The sequence below is a fragment of the Lampris incognitus genome, chromosome 15 (genome assembly GCF_029633865.1).
Source record: "Lampris incognitus isolate fLamInc1 chromosome 15, fLamInc1.hap2, whole genome shotgun sequence".
Taxonomy (NCBI): domain Eukaryota; kingdom Metazoa; phylum Chordata; class Actinopteri; order Lampriformes; family Lampridae; genus Lampris; species Lampris incognitus.
The window spans coordinates 20335662-20361122 of record NC_079225.1 but is presented as its reverse complement, the minus strand read 5'-3'; the positions used below and the strand labels follow the sequence as shown (position 1 = coordinate 20361122).

Here is a 25461-nt window from a genome sequence, read left to right as displayed (position 1 = left end):
AGGTGGTATGTGTCAAAGTAACATCCACATGAATGCCAGGACCCATGGTTTCCCAGCAGAACATTGCCCAAAGCATCACACTGCCTCCGCCAGTTTGACTTCTTCCCATAGTGCATCCTGGTGCACTACGTCGACATGATGTAAAAGACACTGTTCTTCATCAGACCAGGCCACCTTCCTCCATTGCTCCATAGTCCAGTTCTGATGCTCACGTTCCCATTGTAGGCATTTTCGGTGGTGGACAGGGGTCATCATGGACATTCTGACCGATCGGTGGCTATGCAGCCCCATACGTAGCAAGCTGTGATGCACTGTGTGTCCTGATACCTGTCTATCATAGCCGGCATTAACTTTTTCAGCAATTTGAGCTAAAGTAGCTCTTCTGTGGGATCGGGCGAGACAGCTAGCCTTTGTTGCCCACATGCATCATTGGGCCTTAGGTGTCCATGACCCTGTCGCTGGTTCACCGGTTGTCCTTCCTTGGACCACTTTTGGTAGGTATTGACCACTGCATACCTATCCATCATAATTTGGCCCTTATCAAAGTTGCTCAGATCCTTACACTTGCCCATTTTTCCTGCTTCTAGCAAATCACCTTCAAGAACTGACTGTTCACTTGCTGCCTAATATCCCACCCCTTCACAGATGCCATTGTAACAAGATAATCAGTGTTATTCACTTACCTGTCAGTGGTTTTAATTTTTTGGCTGATTGGTGTGTTTTCCCTGTCGCTGCTATAGTATCAGTGCTGCAGCGTACACGGTGTTGGTTATGAGAACTTTGTTGCTAGCAACTTGAAACAGTCAGGCTTCTACATGTCAGATGCCATTTTTAAGAAAAGTGGTGCATAAAGTGGTATGTCAAGGTAAATGTTTAGCTTTTGCTGCAAAAACATGTATATGAATTGTTGACACTGTTCAAGAGACACGGGTGTATAGTATGTACTGTTACATCAGGTGTGTACTGTAGCTGTGTGGAGAGCACATCTGCACGCACACAGGCATACCTCCCAGCCATTCCCATGGGGTCTTGACTTGCCTAATGGTTAGAGTTCCACCTGTTTTTTTCCCCGTTTGAGTCCATCAAAGGGCTGGGCCCCTTGTTAATGCCAAGGCTGATAATGGTGTCTAAGGCCCTCATCCAGCAGAGATTATTTGCCCCAGGGTACTGGCTCTTGTTTGTCATTCTACCATGCAGGCTAAAACACATAACGTACTCACACAAAACCTTCATTTGGCCCTAGGTGTCCGAAAAGGGATCTGCAGTCTGATTCAACCAATTACTCCAAGTGCAGTTTTAGAAAAAGAAATGCTCTGGTCCTCAGAGATGCATTTCTCCTCTGTAATAATCGTTGTTCTAAACAACACTAAGATCCAAATATTAGAACGATACAATGTGGTGATCCAGAAATAATAATTTATATGCCTCTTACATTATACAGTTGTATTTAGGGAGGCTGTAGAACTTGGTAAATCTTTAGATTATCACAGTTTTTCTCCAGTATTGCTTTTTTGAATTAAAAGGATAAATTTAGAAATGGAAATAAATAGAAAAATAATTATGCCGGTGTATTGAACTATTGAAGATCCGTGATACATTAATTGCATTCTAGCTTCAAGATAGCATTTGTCAAGTAACAACATATTGAATGATTCTCTAAAATTTTATGACTTTGACGGCCCATTGGGTCTCTGCGTTCTATCTGTAATGCTGCAGGTCCTGAAAAAGAAAAATTGAGCTTTTGAACCTACCCCCCCCCCACTGCATCTCGCATTCTGCCTTTCCTCTTACATTTATAACCAGATGTGCTGTGTGATGTTTCCATGCATTAAAAGCCGTTTCCTGGCTATTGCTCATAAATAAATCAGCTTATATCTCCAGTAGAGGAGGCCGTGTGTGGATAAGCACTGATCTAGGACCTGCACAGTCCTGTTAAATGTGTAGTGACAAAGAGGAGTGGGACACAGGCGTAACTGTCGGGATGCAGTCCTGCCAGCCCATCTGTTATTAAGTCTTAATGGCGACCATAATAATAGATTGCATGATAAAGTGAGTTTAGCAGCATTTATCCTGCTCCAGACTGCATTCACTTTGGTTGCATATAAGACCATATATCTGTCCAGTGCCACTTAAAAAGGAATTGGCTGTACAGTGCAGCTTGAATTTCATTGGTCTGATGGTCTTGATTTTTGATATTGTAAAACCACGGTTTGGTCAAACAGTTGGCTGATTTTTGTTATTTTATTTTCCTGCTTTGGAATGACTGCTGGCGGTATTTATTTCTTGGTTTCGCAGTCCCCCAGAGCTCATAGTGATTACAACATCCACACGCAAACTAAGTAGGAAGATATAAACTAGCTAGACACTAGAGCTTACAGCTCTAGTGCTCGCTGCACGAAATGAGATGAGTCCCCTCACAGTGAAGCGTAGACCTGCAATAGACTCGTTTTTCATAAGAAAAACACCGCACGGGGCATCCGGGTGGTGTGGTGGTCTATTCGTTGCCTACCAACACGGGGATTGGCAGTTCGAATCCCTGTGTTACCTCTGGCTTGGTCGGGCATCCCTACAGACACAATTGGCCGTGTTTGTGGGTGGGAAGCTGGATGTGGGTATGTGTCCTGGTCGCTGCAGTTGGGGGTTCCTCTGGTCGGTTGGGTGCCTGTTCGGGGGGAAGGGAAGCTTGGGGGGGAATGATGTGATCCTCCCACGCGCTACGTCCCCCTGGCGAAACTCCTCACTGTCAGGTGAAAAGAAGCGGCTGGCGACTCCACATGTATTGGAGGAGGCATGTGGTAGTCTGCAACTCTCCCCGGATCGGCAGAGGGGGTGGAGCAGAGATCAGGATGGCTTGGAAGAATGGGGTAATTGACCAGATACAATTGGGGAGGGGGGGGGGGACACCGCACCACCTAGTGTGCTTACAATGCCTGTTCCACACCTTTGTCGCTCGAATCCAACATTTCATCAAACCTACAGAAGAAACTGATTCCGACCCAAAGGAACAGACAGTCAACAGAGGAATCGGTGAAGGAAACTGAGCAGCCATGTCCAACTAAAAAGCCCAAGAAGAGTTCTACCTTTTCACTCCAAGTGGCTCAATGAATTTACCTAGCTTCGTTTATTACCTACTGCGTTTATCATAAACAGTGTGGAATGACTATTGCAAGCCACCCACCACAATTTAAGCAGGAGACCCTCAAACTTCACAACAAAAGCCATAATCACACTTGATGCAGGCAGCTGCCCCCCTCCCAGCGGCATTTCAGCAGAGTGGCCGACATCTCGTTTCTGGCCCCCAAGTTTTTACCGCATCCTGTCTTCATTGTTGCTTTCTTTAACTTGTGTCATTTGTTTGAAGACGCTCATTTATGTTTCCTGGTCTCAATAGCTGAACTAATCAGCACTTTCCTCTATGATATGGCCCTCCTTCCTCTTTCTGTCAGGATCCCCCCTCCTCCTGCTTCCCTCCTACTGTCTTTCTTTTGCTACGTTATCCTCTTTATCCCCTCAGAGTTCCCTTCCTTCCTTTCTCCCTGCTGTCTCCATCTATTACCTCTGTTGACATAGGAAAGCCCAAGCTCAGGATTGAAGAGTATGTGACCCAACTCGGCATTAGTGTGCTTAGGAGTATCATTTTTAGCTTGCTAATCCATCTTTAGAGAAGGAGATGTTGCATAACACACATGCACGTGCACACATATACATACAGATAAACATACCTCTTGTCCTTCAGACAGAGGTGTTTTTGCTTCTCTGAGAAATGAAGCTTGGTCCACAGAATATATTTCTTTTTTAACTACTGGTATCGCTAGCTTTGTATGTTCACATTCACTTTGCATTCTGATAAAAATGACATTCCCTTTGAAAAGTTTTTTTTTCCATATGTCGTCAGTTGTTATTTATGATTTTATCTTTGATGTTCCCAGAAAACATCCATTCATACTGGGCATTATCCATGTCTGCTCCTTGTAAACTTTAAAAGAGTATGTTTTCCTCTTTAGCCTCTCTTTACAGATGGGGATCAAACTCACAAGAAAGCAATTGGGATTTTCCAAAAGCCAAACTTCACAATGCAGTCACATGACTGGCCCTACTTAATGACAACTCTTAAATATTTGTTGGTTATTGAAAAAGAAAATGGTTAAAATTTATGTTAATTGTCTGTGCAGACTCTTTACCCTTTGCTGTATTCAATCCCTCTCTTCAAGGCTGGAACTAACACAATCACATTGATTGAGGAAGAAAGAAGCCAGCAACACTAGTCTTTGACAGGTTTTCAAGACAATTGGGCCATATCCTGATAGTATTAACATTAGCTGGCCTTATGGAGAAGAAAAATATTGATATTAATTATAGATATTAATGCTAATAATACATTATGTTAGAGACTACACTATTGTTTTGTATTTCATACAACTTATTTTTTAAATTTCATTTGCAAAACAAGGATCCAGCTCTTAAGCCTAAACAAAATAATAGCATGTATAAGAGCTTACAGTATTTCATCTGAGCTACTTGAATATATGGGCTAAAAACCCATTCTGCTAGTGCCCCGGGTACACAATCTGTCTCAGTTGTTACTCTCCTCATGTAGGGCATCCTCTGTAATGATCTGTGGCTCTATGCTATTATCAGATGTCGATATTCAATGCAGCTCCCTTTCATGTTTCCTCTCCTCGTAAACATCTCAGAATCTGCCTCCTACGAAGGTCCAATCCCACTGGCCCTTGTGTCCGGCTGCAAATCATCCCCCACTGCAACCCCCCCCCCCTTTGCCCCCTCCGGCTTCTCTGCTCTGGTCCCGAGCACAGAGCTTTTCTCTAATTGAGTTTTATGTCTGATTTAATATCACATCAGATCCTGAATCAGGAAATAGAGGGCTTGTGTAGACTAAAAGAAATCTCTCTCTCTCTCTCTCTCTCTCTCTCTCTCGCTCGCGCTCCCCCCCCCCCCCAACTGTTTTCATAATGGGCCAGCTGGCTCTAACGTTACAATGACTTCTCATCTCTTCAGAGGTCAGAGAGAGCATCTTCCCACTGCTGTGACTTGTAGGCTGCCGTAAGAGGCCACCTGCCAATCAAAATGATCAGTTCTAGACTGATTATTTGTAGCTGTTAAAGGATTATTGACTGTTCTTTTCTTAAACTCGGAATGACATTGCATCCTGTTATTGTTTTATTTGTAGTTTAGTCATCTGCACGTATAGGCCAAGGAAGCCCAAGGAACAATGGCATTGTAAAAGCATCCTGCCTCAAGGAAAGAAAAGAAATATCTAGATGCTGAGCAAAGACCCAACTGAACTCGCAATACACCAGATATTATATTGGCCCGACTAGACTTGCTGATTCTTTGCGTCTCTGAAAAAGAGGCCCCTCTTTCCCACATCAGGGACCGGTGGTGCCATGGACCCATGTGACTGTGACTGCACCATATCGTAACAATGTCCTCTCGGTTCTGCTGACTCTGATGAAAGGCAGAGCTCTCTGTCTCTTGATTTGATTTTGTAAACCGCTGGGGTCGCTGCCTGGTCCATGCCTCCCATGCAGAGGCCAGGTCCACAACAGCAACAGGGAAAAATGCAATCCTGAAGATGGTGCCAACTTTCCAGGCAAAAGTCTTTTTGTCAATTGCCTGCGAGCTGGCCAAAGTTTGGTATTAAGAGGATAGGACATTGGTGCCTCTCATTTCCTCATCAGGTATTAACCTATGCGGTGTGACACAGTAGGTGCCCATTTTTGGCCTCAGGCCTTATAACTGTCTCAGAGGAACTTTATAGAGATGTATCTGCTTAATAACATTTTCTCACTGAGCTTGCTTGTGAATGACATGTACCTTATAGAGTGGGTGCGCTATTGGGTTGGCAAATACTAATTTGAATTTACCAATTGCTGTTACAGTTTGGTTGTCTGGTTGATATGCTGGTTAACTTCACCACATAATGGGTGTAAACGAAGTCTGTTAAAGCTCCAATTTTATCCAGACACAGGATATTTGCATATTTTCATGGTAATGATGAATGGCGCAATGGGTGAAATGTTGGGGTTGATCCCACACTGTGCTACCTGGAGCAAACGTGTGTGTCTCCCTGTGTTTCTGTGTCCCTGGGTTATCCTTCAGCAAGCCCCTCTGTGTTCCATGGCTTTCCTGCCTCATCTTGTCTGTCTCCATGTGACGTCTGAGCCTCTAAATCGCTGCGTCACAGTGAGGAGCTCAGCTGTCTCTCACAAAGGCCACCTGACCAGCCCACATTAATCCCCACACTGGACTAAATTTAAACACATGCCCACACACATGCCCTCACTCAAGCACACACGCTCTCTCTCTCACACACACACACACACACATGCGCTGATCCTCACTTCTGTGGGGCAGGGTGGGAAAGTGTGCACATGTGCAGTCGCAAAGGAGATTCTGTGTGTGTGTGCTGTGCTAACTCACACCTGTTTCTGATACTTTTGGCCCATTTTTGCATTACCCAAGTTAGAATATGTGTGAATGAGAATTCAAATCCATTGAGCTATGCACAATCTACAGCTCGCTGATGTTTAAACACCAGTTTAGCTTGCGTAATACCCTCCTGAAAATCTGTTTTACCCATGAGGCCGCAGACAGTAGACAGTTAAAAAGAAAAAAAAAACGGATTTGTATGCCCATGTTTTGAACGGGATGTCTTTGCATGGTAATTTGTTCCCTGCTGAAGCCTGTCAGCTTTACACGCCAGCCAGGGCCATGTTGCTGTGTGTGTGTTGCCGCCATCAAGTTAGTGCTGTAGCTGATTGATAGATGGTAGGCTTTTTCTCAATGGCCTGTGAATATGGCCAGCACATTCAAAATGACATAAAGACCTCAGCTGCACACCAGAAAGACCTGCAGCGGCCCTGGTCTTAATGTCTCCTTTCACCGGAGGAGCCGAAGCCTGTAGAGCAGCCGTAGGATTTATGCCACTGGGAGTGGCAGTGAAAACACTGTAAATCTAGTTTACATGACACCTTATTGCATGCACAATCTGATTGAGGATGCAGAGCCAAGAGACCGATGAATGCCATTACAGATACCCACCCCCTGTGTCCTGCGGGAATGGAAATATATCTTGAGGGTTTTGGTGGAGATGGAAATGTATTTGCTGTCAGCAGTTTGCTTGAGGGTGGTTGCCGTTGGTGAGTGCGTTCGGAGACAGATTGCTGTCAGTACAATTGAAGGAAACCCAGTTGGTAGCATTTTAATTATTAGATAAATTATTAGATTAGATTAGATAAAACCCTGAAAAGCAAAAGCAGTGGCACTTTTTTTAGGGACAAGTCTTGAAGGCAGCTATACCCAAGGAGTTACCTCAGCATTGTTGCTTTAACCACAAAGAAAACAGCTTCTTGTTAAGAAACATTGTGATTTTTATTATATTTTTTTATTATTTATTTATTTACCCCCCCCCCCCCTTCCCCAATTGTATCCGGTCAATTACCCCACTCTTCCGAGTTGTCCCGTCCCGGTCACTGCTCCACCCCCTCTGCTGATCTGGGGAGGGCTGCAGACTACCACGTGCCTCCTCCGATACATGTGGAGTCGCCAGCCGCTTCTTTTCACCTGACAGTGAGGAGTTTCACTAGGGGGACGTAGCCTGTGGGAGAATCACGCTCTTCCCCCAGTTCACTATCGCCCCTGAACAGGCGCCCCGACCGACCAGAGGAGGTGCTAGTGCAGCGTCCAGGGCACACATCCACATCCGGCTTCCCACCTGCAAACATGGCCAATTTTGTCTGTAGGAACGCCTGACCAAACCAGAGGTGACACGGGGATTCGAACCGGCAATCCCCGTGTTGGTAGGCAACAGAATAGACTGCTACGCCCCCCATTAAGAGATTTTTAGTCCATATTCCCAATATATATGCCTCATGCTGGGAGCACTCCAGAAAGAGGAGCATCTACATTGCTCAAAATGTGTCTGCTGTATCACCATCCTGAGTCTTGGACCTGAGCCAAAGCCCCCTCAGGTCATTGCTTCAGGTCTACGTGTTTACTTACGGTGGATGCTTTAGAGTGCACTTAAATGCAAGCATAGGGATGTTGTTGCCACAATCAGCGCTCTCTATAATGTAAAAAGAAAACGGTTTACTTAGTTGTTCTTGAAAGAGTTGCAGGTAACCAGTGAGGTGACAGCCAGTTATAATGGTACATTGCTGTAGATTTTTGGTTCCAAAAATAGTGTTTACTTTGGGTTGTTAATAATTGTTCAAGGATGGCGTCTTTGATAAGATGGCGTCTTTGATAAATTGTAGTGCAGTGATGAATAATTTTCTCAAATTATAAATAATTTCCTTGAATTATTAATTCGTGCCCTCAAATTATTTACTTAATTCCCCCAATTTAGTAATTTGTGTCCTGAAATTGCATAGAATGCCTTCAGTTTCCCTCTTTATAGCTCCATTGGCTTATTGTGCAGTGTTGCTTGCATGCAGAGCGGGTAAAGTTCAGTCCACAGTTTGTTGATTTATGATTGCCCGATCAACATCGCCAACATCCCATCACCACTCCACTTTGATTTTGGACGCTATTGCTCGTTGAAAGTAGAAACACATGAGTGATAGTAAACTGCATTGCTCAAGTTTACTCATGAACTCTCAAGCCATGGAAGCAGTAAACCAGGGGATGAATGTGCTTTTTTGTGCATTTGTGGGTTTCATTACTTCATGTGTTTATAATGGAGGATCATAAATATGTTGAAAATTTCATAAACACCATTTCGATGTTCCCCTGCCTGTGTGACTTCTGCAGCATACAGGCACAGCAACATTGTAATGGTGTTTGTACAACTTTTGATAAAAATATGATCCTCCATTATAAACAGATGATGTGATGATTAGAATACGAATGTTCTATAATGTTGTCATGACAACTGAGCCAGTGATGGGGTCAAAGTTCAATAAAATTCAAGTTTGCGATGGATTCAGTTCAATGACCATTGCAATGATGACAGGTCGCTCATATCTCAACATGTAAATCAAAAGTTGTTGGGGCGTCTGGGTAGTGTAGCGGTCTAGTCTGTTGCCTACCAACACGGAGCTCGCCGGTTCGAATCGCCGTGTTACCTCCAGCTTGGCCAGGTGTCTCAACAGACACAGTTGGCCGTGTCCACGGGTGGGAAACTGGGTATGGGTTGGCGTCCTGGTCGCTGCACTAGCACCTCTGATTGGTCGGGACAGCTATTCGGGGTGGAGGGGGAACTGGGGGGAATGGCGTGATCCTCCCACGCGCTACATACCCCTGGCGAAACTCCTCACTGTCAGGTGAAAGAAACAGCTGGTGACTCTCGATGTATCGGAGGAGGCACGTGGTAGTCTGCAGCCCTCCCCGGCTCAATAGAGCGGGTGGAACAGTGACCGGGACGGCTCGGAAGAGTGGGGTAATTGGCCAGATACAATTGGGGAGAAAAAAGGGGGAAAAGAATACAAAAAAAAAAGTTGTGTGGCTGACCACTAAATGTAATTATTTTCTGGGGACAACAATCATAAATATCCAGATCATTAACTGACCTAAATAAGCATTTAATGAGTGCTTGCAAATTTTGATCATGTTAGATATTAGGGTAGTATTGAGGTTAAAGTTAATGGCTCTCTGTCTTGTTTTCAGTAGTATTTAGAGGAAAAAGAGAATAAACCAGTGAGTTTGAGGGCATTAATTTCTCTTTGAGAGAATAAATTAAGCTGCCTGAGGGCACAAATTACTAATTTGGTAGAATAATTGAAGTAATTTCCAGAAACGAGGGCACAAATTGATATTTTAGGAAATGATTTATAATTTGAGAAAACAGATTTCAATTTTGAGGGAACGGTTTATCTATTTTTTTCTCCTCCTGACACCTAGGGGGCTCTGTAAGAGTTTTAGGACATATTCACAGCAGAGTTTTTGGTGAGGAAATGGGGCTGTTTGGTTTATTTGATTGGTGTTGTAACTTTTTCCTGAACTTTCTTGCGCACAGGTTCACTTGAGAACAGGTGTCTGGAGTTCACTTCAGGTGAACAGCAATGTGGTCCACGACTGGTATGAAAGCAATCCGGTGTATAGCAGAAAACACGTGTCGTGTGTGTGGTTTTAAGGAAAACTGTGCGGGAAGCTTGGCCAGCAGCGAGTCTAGTGATGAACTCCCGTTATGGGTGTGCGAGAATACGCTGCAAGTAAAGCAGCAAATGCATTTCTCTCATGACCGCCTGCCTTCTCCATCTGCAGCATGAATACACACTCAGCTAAGTGTCATTGGTTCACATCATTTTGGCCATGGCACCAAATAAGCAAAAGCATTGCCAAAAATGTGAAGCAACATTCGTTTTCCATTTATAGGTTGATGAAACCGGGTGCACTCCCCTCCAAGCCTCATTGCCTTGCTGTGGTGGTAAACAGCTGCTGCTAGTTGGTGATGAAAGTATTACACAAACGTTACTGCAAGAGGTGGGTGGGTGGGTGGGGGACAGTCGATCTCAGGTTCATATTCAATTAAAACACCGCAGTTTATGTATGAAAAAGTGAAAATGATAGAAGAAGCAAGGAGAATGGGCATAGAAACTGACTCCTAATCTATCTCTCAGCCGCTGATCTGTAGGGAACAGACTCGGTAGGTGTGTGAGAGAGAGGAGGGAGAGAGAGAGAGAGAGAGAGAGGAGAGAGAGAGAGAGAGAGAGACGAGAGAGAGAGAGAGAGAGAGAGAGAGAGAGAGAGAGAGAGAGAGAGAGAGAGAGAGAGAGAGAGAGAGAGAGAGAGAGAGAGAGAGAGAGAGAGAGAGAGAGAGAGAGAGAGAGAGAGAGAGAGAGAGAGAGAGGAGAGGAGAGGAGAGGAGAGGAGAGAGAGAGAGAGAGAGAGAGAGAGAGAGAGAGAGAGAGAGAGAGAGAGAGAGAGAGAGAGAGAGAGAGAGAGAGAGCGCGTTTAACCCATGCGCTGCTCCTAGGGTGAGAAGAGGCTGCTCAATTGCTAGGGTTATTCCTCTCGGAGTAGGCTGAGACACGCTACAGAAGACCAGACATACAGATTGAGAGAGCATTTAAGAGAGTGGTGTTTTAGGTAGAGATTGGAAAGAATGCCTGCAGCAAAAGTTTCCAGAAATAAAGAAAATAATTTGAGAGGCAGACTGGGTTGACATTGAGCTTGAAAACAACAAAGGACATAGAGAACGGGTTGTATACGAGACGGGTGAAAATGACAAAGAAATAGGCAGGGATTCAACTTGGGTGATTTCACCTTTGCTGCTCGCTACGCTGGCTAGCATGGTCCGCCTCAGGCACAAGTTACAGTACAAAGGTTCTATAGTGCAGGTCAGCTTCATTTCCATCTCTTTATCCAGTGGCCTTGAGGCCAGCATGAAAAACCATACATCAGTGAGTCACAGCTGTCACAAGGAGTATCCATTTAAGGTCTCGTGTTAAAACAACTGCACTTTCCCTTCACTCTTGTTTCACCTGCATTCTCTTTCTCCCATCAGCCACTGTTTTATCTGTTCTGTGGATGTCTTATCTTACTCCAAACTCTGTCTTTTTATTGGATAAGCTTATACTTGAGCTTATCACTACTACTACTACTGCTTATACTATCAGATTTCTACCATATTTGTCTTTGGATAGATATGCTGTCAGACTTGTGACAGAACATAAAAACAAAACAAAAAAATGTATCATTGTAATTAGGCACATTGTTGCTTTAAAGTTCACCAGTAGTTGGTTCATTATTAAGAAGAAAGAAAGACACTTTATTTTTTCATTTTATGGTTACAATGAAATTTGTTGTCTGCATTTTAACCCATTGTATGAGCAGTGGGCAGCTGCAGCACCCGGGGACCAACTCTAATTCTTCTTTCAATTGCCTTGCTCAGGGGCACAGACAGGAGTGTTAACCCTAATATGCATGTCTCTTTTGATGGTGGGAGGAAACCAGAGCACCCGGAGGAAACCCACACAGACATGGGGGAGAACATGCAAACTCCACACAGAAAGGACCTGGGACGGCCTGGGGTTCGAACCCAGGATCTTCTTGTTGTGAGGCAACAGTGCTAACCACTGGGCTAATAGCATGAATACAAACTATTTCTTTATCTTTTGTTGTCTTTCTCTCTCATCTTCTCTCCGTGAAACAGAGTTTGACAGCACTTAACATCAAGTAGACAATCACCCCCTAGTCTGTTAGCACCCTGCCAGCCCTCGTCAGGCTGAAGGGGGTTTTAGAGGGGCAGAGGTCCCCCTTGTTTGCAATACCGGGCAGCAGAGGACCACTTGAGTTTGCAATTTTGAACAGATGTTAAGTGTGGAAGTGATAATGGGCCAGAAAAAAGAGGCTCGTTATCCAAGACATTCAGGATATTAGCATCTCTTTTGCAAGTCTTTGAAAATGAAGCTAACCCACTTTTTGATTTACTTTCTTCCAGTCCAGTGCTAAATTTAGCTCACTGAAATGTGGGTGTTAGAGCACTTATATTCTACATTTTAGCAGTTTAGCTGGGCCTCATCAAGAATGACTTGCAGTTAGTGAGTGAGCGGGCAAGAGCTCGGCGTTTGACTCAAGGACACTTAAGTCAGATGGCTGCTGATGGACTCCATCGGCTGTGGCAAACCCATGATTTTTTTGGTTATAGTATTGTTTCTCTAACCATCATGCCATCCCCATTGCCACCACTTTGGCAGCTGTATTACACACAGTGTAATCTGTAAATTGTTTATTTGCATATCCCTTTGAAACATTTATATTCACTTCACCAGAGCGACAAAGTACTCGGTACATTAGGAGCAACACACCTAAATCAGTTCAGGATCCAGCCTTGTAATCAAAAACACTGTTGACTGAAATAGTCAGTGGTTTGTGTGGGGATGCCAGACAGTTTCTCTGACTATTAAAATATGTCCTATGTCGTGTTTATGATGGTTTCCCAGGTTGTCCTGGTACGGTGGAACGAGCCCTTCCAGAAACTGGCTACCTGTGATACGGATGGAGGGATCTTTGTTTGGATCCAGTATGAGGGTCGGTGGTCTGTGGAGCTGGTCAATGACCGTGGGGCTCAGGTATGATACATGACGGGATGAAAGATGAAGTCAGATTTTGCTTCAGTGGTAGCATCACATAGAACACACACAATTTACTTAACATTGAACAATAACAAACATCAAAAGAACCTAATAGAAACAAAGAAACCACAGCATTCACTTGCAAACAAAGTGGAGAGCAGAAGTGTGTGCGGGGGTCTGACTAAAGCCTTGAATGTGTGCACCCGAGTGCTGCAGAAAACCAAAAAAAGATGACATCTAGGCTGTGTTTGAGTCCTTATTATAGTATCAGTGCAAAGTGATGTGCAGACACTTGATCCTAGAGAGATGAAAAGCTTTGGCTTTTTTCTTGTGACATGAACATCATCTCTGTTGTCTATTTGAGCCGTGGTTTTGAACAGTTCATCCTCTTTTCTACAAAGATGGTTATCTTTGGGAAAAAAAACAAATACAGCTTTAAAGACAAATGGCAAGCAACAACCCTTTGCGTTGTATCACAGTATTTTTAGCTCACTCTATCTAAAAATGAGCACTCATCCTTCAAACAAGCTGCTCTACACATACTATATATGGAGACTAGGGGCCTTTTGTACGGCTTGCATTTTGACAGTGTTGATAACTTCTGATACCAGGGGTTGGAAGACACAAATCTTCATTGCCGGATCATTAGCTGACCTGTTGGTCCCCTGTAGGTGAGCGACTTCACGTGGTCTCACGATGGCACCCAGGCTCTCATCTCCTACCGTGATGGCTTTGTCTTAGTGGGTTCAGTCAGCGGGCAGCGACACTGGTCCTCTGAGATCAACCTGGAGAGCCAGATCACCTGTGGCATCTGGACCCCTGATGACCAGCAGGTACTGCAACACACTCATGCACGCACACACGCACATGCACAAACGCCTCTGAAAATTTCAACAGATCTTTGATCGGTTGGAAGACCCATGCAGAACTATGACAGTCTTTAGAGTGCAAATAGACGGGGAAGTTTTTGTTTTGCATTTGCCACTTTTAGTGTTCAACCTTGTCATTCAGATGAGGTGGAGGGATGGGGGGGTGTCATGAGTGACAAGCAGTGTTCTTTATGCTGTCTGTGAGGCGGTTTTTACACGGCTTTGTTTTTGCTAACTTGCTGTGTTGTCAGTTCAGCTTAGCGCTTTCAATGTTTCTGCTCTTGCCTCATTGTCATCCCTCGTTTCCTTTCTTGCTTCTTTTTCTTTTTCAGGTGAGGGGGCGGGAGGGTTGATGTTCCATGTTCTTGCCCTGCTTTGCTCACTGTATATTTCTGCCTTCTCCCTCTCTGCTGTTTTGTGTCTCTCTTCATCTACTCTTTGTCTTCCTCTCTCTCTCTGTCTGTCTGTCTCTCTCTGTCCCCCTCTCTCTGTCATTCCTCTGGACTATCTGCAGTTTCTAAAAGGCATAACGAATTGCTGTCCCCTCTCTAGGTGTTATTTGGTACCGCAGATGGACAGGTGATAGTGATGGATTGCCATGGGCGCATGCTGGCTCACATTCTGCTGCATGAATCGGATGGCATTGTCAGCATGTCCTGGAACTACCCCAGTTTCCTGGTGGAGGACAGCAGTGAAAGCGACACGGACTCTGACGACTACTTACCACCAAAAGGTACCACCTGCTCTGACTCTAAAGCCTGAATGGAAAACTGTGAGCAGGCCTGCCGTAGGCATACACTTGCTGTCAAGAAACACACTGCATTTTTAATAATTTGGAAAGGCAGACCCTATTTAATTTGGGCATTAAGTGTCCTGTTACTAGACTAGGGAATTTCTGTGTCTGTAATAATACCTCTGAGACAATTGTGTACTTGTGTTAAAATCTAATTGACAGGAACCACGTCCAATATACCACACCCTGCTGTATTTCACAACTGCCTACAAGTACAAGGCATAAGGACAGCCACTTTTGAAGCCAGCCTACTGCCTCAGCACACAACACCTTACTTATTTAACCCTGATTCAGTCCTTACCATTGAGTACCTGGTGCTCCTTTTAGTATAGCTTCTATTGTGTTTCTATGAAAATGTGTTTTAATGTGTCCTGTCTGGATATGATGTCTTTTAATGTACCCTTTTTAATAGCAGTTTTTTTGCATGTAGAAGCCAAAGACAAATTTCTGCCTTTTGTAGGCAAAAAGTAAACAAAATATTTTCTATTCTATTCTACCCTATCAACCATACATTCACTGATGAGCCAAAAATTATGACTACCTGCCTAATATGCTGATCCTCCGTGTACCACCAAAACAGCGCTGACCCGCCGGGGCATGGACTCTACAAGACCCCTGAAGGTGCCCTGTGGTATCCGGCACCAAAATATTAGCAGCAGATTAGGAGTGTAAATCAGAAGTTTCTTCACGATACGATATTATATCGATTCTTTGGATGATACAATATTTGCTAATATCACAGTCTACCACGATACGATTTCGATTCAATTCAGGCGCCCGTGATTGATATGAGACGACATCATATGCCCATTTAATAAAGTCAGTTACATTTATATCAAATCACAAAAAGCAACTAAAATATGATTTGACAATTTTATTTATTGAGCTCTTCCAGACATTTAAATGAAAAACAATGTATCCTTTTTAATAAAAAGAATAAAAATAGACCTCCTGTTGTTCACTATAAAGTGCCAAATTTTCATGTTTAAGTGCAAATATTTTTTATCAGTGAATTTAAAGAGCCCTTGATAACCTTTTCAATTTATGACCCCTGGAGATATCCTGTGGTATCTGGTACCAAAACATTAGCAGCAGATCCTTCAAGTCCTGTAAGTTGTGAGGTGGAGCCGCTGTAGATTGGACTTGTTGGTCCAGCAGATCCCACTGATGCTCAATCGGATTGAGATCTGGGGAATTTCGAGGCCAGGGCAACACCTTGAACACTTCATCAAGTTCCTCAAAACCATTCCCAAACAATGTGTGCAGTGTGGCAAGGCGCGTTATCCTGCTGGCAATAGTATTCCCTCATCAGGGAATACTATTGCCATGAAAGGGTGTACCTGGTCTGCAACGATGTTTAGGTAGGTGGCACGTGTCAAATTGACATCTAAATTAATGGCCGGGTGCAGGGTTTCCCAGTAGAACATTGCCCAGAGCATCACACTCCCTTCACCGGGTTGTCAGTCTTCCCACAGTGCAACCTGGTGCCATCATTTCCCAGGTAAATGACGCACATGTACATGGCCATCCACGTGATCTAAAAGAAAATGGGACCAGATGACTTTCTTCCAGTTCCGATGCTCTGACGTTCCGACGGTGGACAGGGTTCATCATGGGCACTCTGACTGGTCTGCGGTTATGCAGCCCCATACACAGCAGGGTGTGATGCACTGTGTGTTGTGACACATTCCTTCCGTTACAGTCATTAAAATTTTCTTTGACTTGTGCCACAGTAGACCTTACGTCGGTTCGGACCAGACAGGATAGCCTTCGTTGCTCTTTCGCATCGTTGAACCTTGGGCGCCCAATACCCTTTCGCCAGTTTTTCCATTTGTCCCTCCTCAGACCACTGTCAGTAGGTACTCGCCACTACTGACTGGGAGCACCCCACAAGCCTTGCCGTTTCAGAGATGCTCTGATGCAGTCATCTGGCCATAACAATTTGGCCCTTGTCGAAATTGCTTTGGTCTTTTGTTCTGCCCATTTCTCCTGCATCCAACACGTTGACTACGAGAACTGATTGTTTGCTTACCATCTAATTTACCCAGACCTTGACATGTGCCCTTATTTGGAGATGATCATTATTAGGTTCACCTGTGAGTGATCATAATGTTTTGGCTCATCAGTGTATAGCTGCTTTCGACAGTGTAATCAAGTAGTGCCTGCTGACCAATACCAGCTGTAGCGACTCATTCTACTCCACTGCATTTCCTGCGAAGGTCTGCATTATTTTTCACATCATTCTTGCTGACGGGCAAGGCTTAATCAGACTTTCCTTTGATCTGTATTGACACTCTGGGGATCATTGAGAAGCTGCTGTGGAACTGACCATCCGCTTAATCTCTAAAAGAGGCCCGATGCAAGAGGTACATGAAATGATGCTGCAGCAGAGGTGAATCTGTACAAGGATCAGCCAGTAAGGCATGTGCCCCATGGGGAGTAGTTTGCCAGGGTAGAGTTGTCCAGCTGTTTCTGTCCCTTGGTAGCTCAGTACATATGAAAGCAGATGTTTGACCATCTGTCTACTTTCTCCTTCTTTTTTCGCCCCATCTCCTTTCCACCTTTTTTTTTTTTTTGCTTGATCAATTCTCTCTTGTGCTCACAGTCCATAATAGAAAGGAACAAGATAAGAGGGAGGGGCAGATGGAAAGGTGGACAGACTATTGGTTGGTTGGTCAAGTCAGTTGTCACACCATAATGTGAAGATCATGATATACATGGCATGAATTGCAAGTAGAAAATCATAAATTTATATTGATGAATAACAAATTATAGAGGCATTCAGACATGTCTGAATCACAAGCATAATGATGGGCATTGCTGAGGCTTGCTGTTGAGTGACTGCTTAAAGATTCAAGATTACTTTATTTGTCCCGAGGGAAATTTGTCTTGGACATAAAGGCTGTCACATAAAAATACATACATTATAGTTTAGTAACAGACACAAAGTGCATAGCGCAGGCATGAAGTGCATTCAAATATGGGCAACACGGCTCTAGAGCCCTGCACGGGCCAAAAACCCTGGTTCGTGCTGTTCAAGCCCTAGCCTGGCCCCAGCCTGGCAAAGTCTGCAATTTTTCAGCCCGAGCCTGACCCAAGACTGACACCAATATCACATTAAGCTCTCTGATGTACGATTTCTCTGATGCCTGTTCTCTCAGATCCATGCAAACGCGCACACCCACGGTATGGTCAACTGTCACATATAATGCATGCGTACATGCGTATATATCCATCCATCCATTATCCGAACAGCGTATCCTGCTCTCGGGGTCGCGGGGATGCGTATATATAATAATTATGATATTTATAGTATAATCACTATAACAGTATTTCATATTGGCCTATGTGTGCTCTGCGCATGTATGGGAAGTTAAATGAGCCCGAGTCCAACCCAAACCCGATGTATTGAGAAGGGAAAAAAAATGGCCCAGCCCGAATCAACTCAGCATGTTAGGACCTGACGGGCTTGCAGATCTCTACGCAGCCCCTCATTTCACACCCTCCTTATGTCCTGAGTTTACGGGATTCACTGATAAAGGGATGAATGAGATTTTATCCCTGTTCAGGTATCATTTCCTGGATTTAATTTGAACCCTGTAACCTATACCTGATGCGAGCAGTTCGTATTCTGACAGAACATGAGAGGAGTCAGCGATAATTTTCCTACCCTGTTTAACTACAGTTTTCTCAATCAGAATACTTTATTTATCCCCGAGGGGAAATTGAGTAAAATAAATAAATAAATAAACCATTTGGAAGGAGGGAGGCTCCCTCACCCCCATAACTTTAATTGCTGTATGGACCAGTCTGTTTATTTGTGATTTTATCTTGAAATGAAAGCTACTTTATTTTGTCACTGTATGGTTACAACGAAATTTGATTTCTGCGTTTAACCCATCCTATTGCATAGGAGCAGTGGGCAGCTGTGGTGCAGCACCCGGGGACCAACTCAGTTCTTTTTCCTATTGCCTCTTACTTACCAAGCTGAAATTCCATACTGTCTTTCACAGCGTGATGAAATAACATCATTACCCTCTATCCAACCCCAAACACCCTGAATCTGTGAAAAAGTAGAGTCACTGTTGGATCCTAGTACATACGGAATTCACATGGACATCCCAAGACAGATTACAGTCAGTATAACACCCAAGTATTTGTAAGAATGAACCTAGGTAATACAAGTGTTATGGATCAGTCGTGGAAAATGATCCCACAGATATCCTGGATCAAAAATAATTTTTTCTGGTCATCACACCATTGTACAAACTGTTCAACCCCTAAACTAAACACAGAAATGCCACTGTCTGTATCCATAAGTCCCAAGATGGCAGTGTCATCAGAAAACTTGACAACGGAAGTGCTGGGATGACTGCTTGTACAATCATTTGTATATAACATAAACAGAATGGGAGAACTCATACTTCCTTGAGGAATGCCTGTGTTGATGACTTTAGACTCAGATAATGTCTGGTTCATTTGAATCTGCTGGGTCCTGTTGGTCAAAAAAGAGTGGTGCCACCTGATGATATATGGGTTGATGGGGTTTCAAGGTGCTGCAAAATAAAGTGTATTATAGTAAGTTTTGCATCATCAGTGCCACAATTGTCTTTATAGGCAAACTGATAAGAATCTAGAATCTCTTTGACTTCAGCTTCCACAACATCATCTTTTCCAGACACTTCATTACAGTAGAGGTCAGGGCTACTGGTCTATAGCCATTATTTTCCCGGGGAACAGACTTTTTTTTGAAAGGGGAGTAATGATAGCCTTTTCCCAAAAAAGATGGATCTGTATGTGAATCAACAGACCTAGGTGTTTGTTCTTAAGTCTTGTGACTTCTTTGAGACTGTCTATCCTTGGAACACAATCATCAATTTTATGGTGTTAATGACACTGTCACGTCTCATCCCATCTCATCTCATCGTCAGCCATTTCTCTGGGGTAGGGTCGCGGCGGCAGCAAGCTAAGTAGGGCACTCCAGACATTTCTCTCCCCAGCAACGCCCTCCAGCTCCTCCTGGGGGATCCCAAGGTATTCCAAGGCCAGATTGGGCATGTAGTCCCTCCAGCAAGTTCTGGGTCTACCCCAGGGTCTCCTCCCAGTTGGGCATGCCCAGAAAATCTCCAAAGGAAGGTGCCCAGGAGGCATCCTTATCAGATGCCTGAACCACCTCAACTGGCTCCTTTCGACACGAAGGAGCAGCAGCTCTACTCCGAGCTCTCACCGGATGGCCAAGCTCCTCACCCAATCTCTTAGGCTTAGCCCACACACCCTACAGAGGAAACTCATTTCAGCTGCTTGTACCGTTTCTCACCCTTTCGGTCACTACCCAAAACCTATGACCATAGGTGAGGGTTGGAATGAAGATTAAGTGGTGAATTGAGAGCTTTGCCTTCTGGCTCAGCTCCCTCTTCACCACAACGGTCCGGTACAACGTCCGCATTACTGCTGATGCTACATCCATCTGCCTGTCAATCTCCCGCTCCATCCTACCGTCACTCGTGAACAAGACCCTGAGATACTTGAACTCCTTCACTTGATGCAACAACTCATCCCCAGCCCGAAGGATTGAAAGCAATCCACCATTTTCCAGTGGAGAACTATGGCCTCAGACTTGGAGGTGCTAACTCTCATCATGGCTATTTCACTCTCAGCTGCAAACCGCCCCAGTGCGCGCTGAGATTGCGTTCTGATGGAGCCAACAAAACCACATCATCTGCAAAGAGCAGAGATGCAATTTTGAGGTTTCTAATATGGACACACTCCTCACCTTGGCTGCACCTTGATATCCTGTCGCATTCTAAAGAGAAATCATGGGAATCAAACCCAATGAAGAAGTTGGTCATGTTACTTGCCATAGTACTGTCATGTGTTGTGTGCAGTGTTTTCCTGGTGGGAGTCATATTTGTAACAGATTTCATAGTGGCTCATTTTCTTCGTATTATTTACACTTAAGTCCTTTTCAATGGAATCCCTATATTTTTATTTTTTATTTTTTTGCTGTGTTGAGTTTCTGGTTCAGCTCCCTCTGTGCTGATCTCAGTTGCACTTGGTCCTTATTCATGAAAGCAAGCCTCTTGCGTTTGCTGCAATCCTTGACATCCTTAGTAATGTAGGGCTTGTTGTTGGGATATGGTTTTATTGTCTTTTGAGGTATCGCAGCATCCGCACAGAAGTTAATGTATAAGTTATGGTGACTTGCGTGGATTTGTTCAAATCAGATTCATGGACGATGTCCCAGTTGGCTCAAGTGTCAAACATGCACAAGTTGTGTTTTGTATTAATTTTGCTGCATTAATACTTAAGTGTTCAGTACCTGAGCTTACAAATTCATCATGGTTTAAAGATGGAAAGATGATTTTAATGACATACTTTTCATTTGCATTGCTAGTTCCACAGGTCAGCTTAATCACCTGACCAACCAACTGATAAAACTCAGGCAGGGGGAAGTTGACAGCGCTATGCATTTTTAGCCTGGGGAAGAGGAGCATGCAAGTGTGTGTGTGTGTGTGTGTGGGGGGGGGGATACGGTGGAGTTATATAAAGGCAGGACCAGTGGAGGGTAGTAAATGAGGAGAGGAGGACACCAGGGTAGAAATGTGTGACATTGGACTGACTTTGCCATAGAAAACCCTGATTGCCAAATAGGTGCTTGAGATGTGAGGTGTGTGTGTGTGTGTGTGTGGGAACGGGGGGGGGGGGCATAGCTGTGAAACCAGCAGCTGTCAGAGTACCAGGGCACACATCACATAACCCTTGATGAGCGTCACACTTGTGCCCAAGTGAAAAACCACAGCCGTGACCTGCCAAGGAACTGGGAATCATAGAATGGATGTTGTCCTCAATAAAAACTATGTTTTACATCTGCCCAGGTGGCTCACTGTGTTATTATTGGAAACGTAACACCTCTGAAAAAGTCCCATAGCAGCACTACTATTACAGTGGAAAAATGTGCTCGTTGGGGGTAATAAATCAACTTATTCAGAGTCTGTATTGTGTGGTGCTTTTTAAAGCGAGTCCCTCAGGAGTGACCTAGAACTCCTATACCCACATAGTCGAGGCAACAGCCCAGGTGTGATGGCGTAGTCAATGGTATGACCTTTTTAGCATCAGCATCAGTGTTGGCTATAGCTGGCTGTAATTTCTTTAGCCTGTGGGAGCGAGGGATGGAAACACAAAAATGTTCTTGTGTAATGCACATATGTCCCCTGCCTTTAGCACTCCGCTCACAACAACGCCTTTTTAGATTGCCAGTAAACAAAAGGGTATAATGACTCTTACGCATTTCAGTTATCTTCATGTCCATGTTTCCATATTTAGCTATCAGCAGATCTCTCCAGTAGCAAGAACTGATAGGTTTGTATTGTTCACAGGGAAATTTCGAGGCTGGCAGCATCAGTAGAGGGTGAGCTGCACACTCCAAATAGACAAGTGTCCCGTGTGTATTTGGGTGCTGTGGGCTCCGTAAAGCCTCGCGGGAAGAGGCTCATGTTGTGAGCTCTCTTAACTGCCGAAACTTCCCATGTGGACACTAGCTCACAGAACGAGCTCATTTATTTATTTATTGGCTCTTTAATCTTTTTTCCCCCCCTTACGTATTTTCATCCTCCTAGCTACTCCTGGTTTCTGGGGTTGTATTGATGTGGGGCCAGCATTCCTTCAATGCAATTTTTTTTTCTAATTTATTAAAGGGATAGCCAAGTGGTAAAGCTAAAAAAGTGCCCATTTTAGCTGGGACAGGAATTATGCCATAATTGACTAATTAAACGAGTCAATGGAAATTGATTTGCCCAGCCTGAGATGCCGGGCCACCTCTTCCTCTGCCCCCTAACTCTTCTGTCATGATGTGTGATGATGACCCAGTGATTACTGCTGCACTGCATAACTCCACATGCTACAGATATATGGGACCATCTTCTACCATCCAGTTGTTTAAATGCACTGTGCAGAGTAAACGGGTCACCATGGGAAAGTAATAAGTAGAAAGTTGAAAACAGAAGAGTATTTTGCTCTTGATGGTAATTGGGTCGTCGTAGAGGACGGATTCAAGGTTGATTTAATGGGCAAGGTTTTAGGTGATTTTCAGATGGTGTGTTATTTATAGCAGATTGACTGTGAATGTCACTTGTTAGCATGGAGAAAGAAAAATACATAACCATGAGATGAGTTGTGTGTGTGTGCGCGTGCGTGCGTGCGTGTGTGTACATGTGCACGCAAGTGCAAATTTATATTGTCTTGATTTAGGACACAGTCGACGCTCAGACAATGAATTAAGGAACTGCCAAAGATACAGAACTGTCTGTATCATCTGTCTACAACACTCCCTTTCTGCCTCTACAGTAAACACACACACACACACACACACACACACACACACACACACACACACACACACACACATACAAACAACACACAAACAAGAATGCAGTCTCCCTAAATTTCAGTCTATTTTTATGGCCCACTTTGGAAATGCATTCTGTCCTCTGATGTAGGTCACTAAGATGTATGCGATGTAATGCAGCATGTGTGGCAGCATTTCATTAGTCATTGCATTGTGTTCAGCCTGTCTTAATACATAAATTAGGAAAACTGTTTCCTGTTTCTCTAAGCAAACTCTGAATTAAAGGTCTAGCTATTGACCTGAAATACAATTTGTAAGTTGTTTGCTTGCTCTTATTGGTTTATTATAAAGTGGGGCGCAAAGACAGCGTTGAGACAATATGAGTTACTAAATTCTGTCAGTATCAGAAGATGCCATATGAGGCATCCGGGTGGCACGGCGGTCTATTCCATTGCCTACCAACACGGGGATCCGTGTTACCTCCGGCTTGGTCGGGCATCCCTACAGACACAATTAGCCGTGTCTGCGGGTGGGAAGCCGGATGTGGGCATATGTCCTGGTCACTACACTAGCGCCTCCTCTGGTCGGTCGGGGTGCCTGTTCGGCGGTGAGGGGGAACTGGGGGGGAATAGCGTGCTCCTCCCACGTGCTGCGTGAAACTCCTCACTGTCAGGTGAAAAGAAGCAGCTGGCAACTCCACATGCGTCAGAGGAAGTACGTGGTAGTCTGCAGCCCTCCCCGGATCGGTAGAGGGGGTGGAGCAGTGACTGGGACAGCTCAGAAGAGTGGGGTGATTGGCCGGATACAACTGGGGAGAAAAAGGGGAAAAAATAAGAAGATACCATATGTTTTTATTTATTTATTTGTTTATTTAGTCCAGAATAAAAATACAATTGTATTTAAAGAGAAAGTCAGCCACCATTATATCCTTATTGTTATTTTTTACCAACCAATTTGATTTTAAAAAATTCGTGGGATAGCTGTCAATGTTTCTGGTACAGCAGACTCATTTGATAATGTGACCAAGACCTTGTTACTTGTTAGAGCACATAAACGTCAGTAATCAATGTGTGTGACTGAAAGGCTGCTGGTTTGATTTTTAATACCAGCTGTTAAAAATAAATGTGTAGTGAAGCGGGCAAGTGCTCTCTTCCCCTGCAAAGACTGCTAAGGTACCTTTTGGACAAGTCATAACTGTCATTTGAACCAGCAGCAATCAGCAGAGAACTGCAGTTGGCCTGGGCCCCCAGGTATTAAGGGCCCCGTCCCAGTGAAATGCACAATTTTCCAGTTGTTTGCATGGTTTGGGGGCATTTGGGATGTCTGGGATATACAGTATGAGATGGGATCCACCTATGGGGTGTATAATTGATATATGTGATTAAAAATCAAAACTTGGTTCTTTAGATTTGTTTTAAATGCTGTAGTTATAGATTCAAAATCTCTCTCAAACACAATCGCTTGTTAATCTCTTGTGTACTAGTAGCTAGCTGTTTACAAGGTGTACCACTGCTTGTATGTCTCTATGCATGCTCAAGGGTGGGGATACCTGCAGTCAGTTTAGACTGAAGAGGTCACTTAGATGAGTGATGAAACGTTTATCTCTCAATAAACGTTGTGTCCAAATGAACTGATTCCACTTTCTTTAATTCACTGGCTTGTACGTTAAAAGCCCATGGCTAATGTCGGTTGTTGTATGATTCATGGATGAAAACCTACTTCAAAAGTGGGTTTACAAAAAATTCCTCTAGAGAAAAAATTTACGGCATGCGTGGTTTATCTTTCACTGGAAAACACCGGACTAATCCGTTTCAGCCATATACTGGCACCCCTTTGCATTCCCCGTTTGCAGAGAAATGTTGTGCTGTTTTTTTGTTTTTTTCTCTTCTCTTTTAGCTGTTGTCAATACTACGTTGGATTCATCAAAGAACGTATACAAATTTGATGCTTGGTTCCATTCCTCCAATCAATTGTAATGATCATTAATTATAATTTATAAACATGGCACCATTTATTTGCAGTGAATTAACATTGTCTGAAATTCCGATGTGACCAGAAATGTAGAGCGCTTTGAGTGGCTGTTGCAGTAGAAAAGTGCTATTTCAAATGCAACTTGATTGATTGATTAATTGATTGATTGAATCTTGCAAAGCTCAGGCAATGCTTTGTTCTTTATGAAACATGCATTAGCACAGAGCCGCTGTCATTGAAACTGCTATGATACTACATGACATGGCCCATAAACGTGTCGTCACCCTAGAACTCCACTTCAAGTCTGTGCATTTTCAAGGTGATATTTGCCTTGGATTGTAGGGATGTTAGGCGGTGGTGCACGGTGGCGAGGTGGTTAGCACAGTGGCTTCACAGCAAGAAGGTCTTGGGTTCGAGCCCCGGGGTCCAACCTTGGGGGTCGTCCTC

General features: G+C 44.0%; 1 protein-coding gene across 1 annotated transcript in view; it reads left to right on the top strand.

Annotated features, from left to right (window-relative positions):
* Positions 1–25461, top strand: part of tulp4a (TUB like protein 4a) — a 48876-nt gene that overhangs the window by 5933 nt on the left and 17482 nt on the right. Inside the window, exons 2-4 of the mRNA XM_056294906.1 lie at positions 12906–13034; positions 13709–13870; positions 14459–14639. Coding sequence (XP_056150881.1) covers positions 12906–13034; positions 13709–13870; positions 14459–14639 — 472 coding nt within the window. The remainder of the gene's footprint in view (positions 1–12905; positions 13035–13708; positions 13871–14458; positions 14640–25461) is intronic.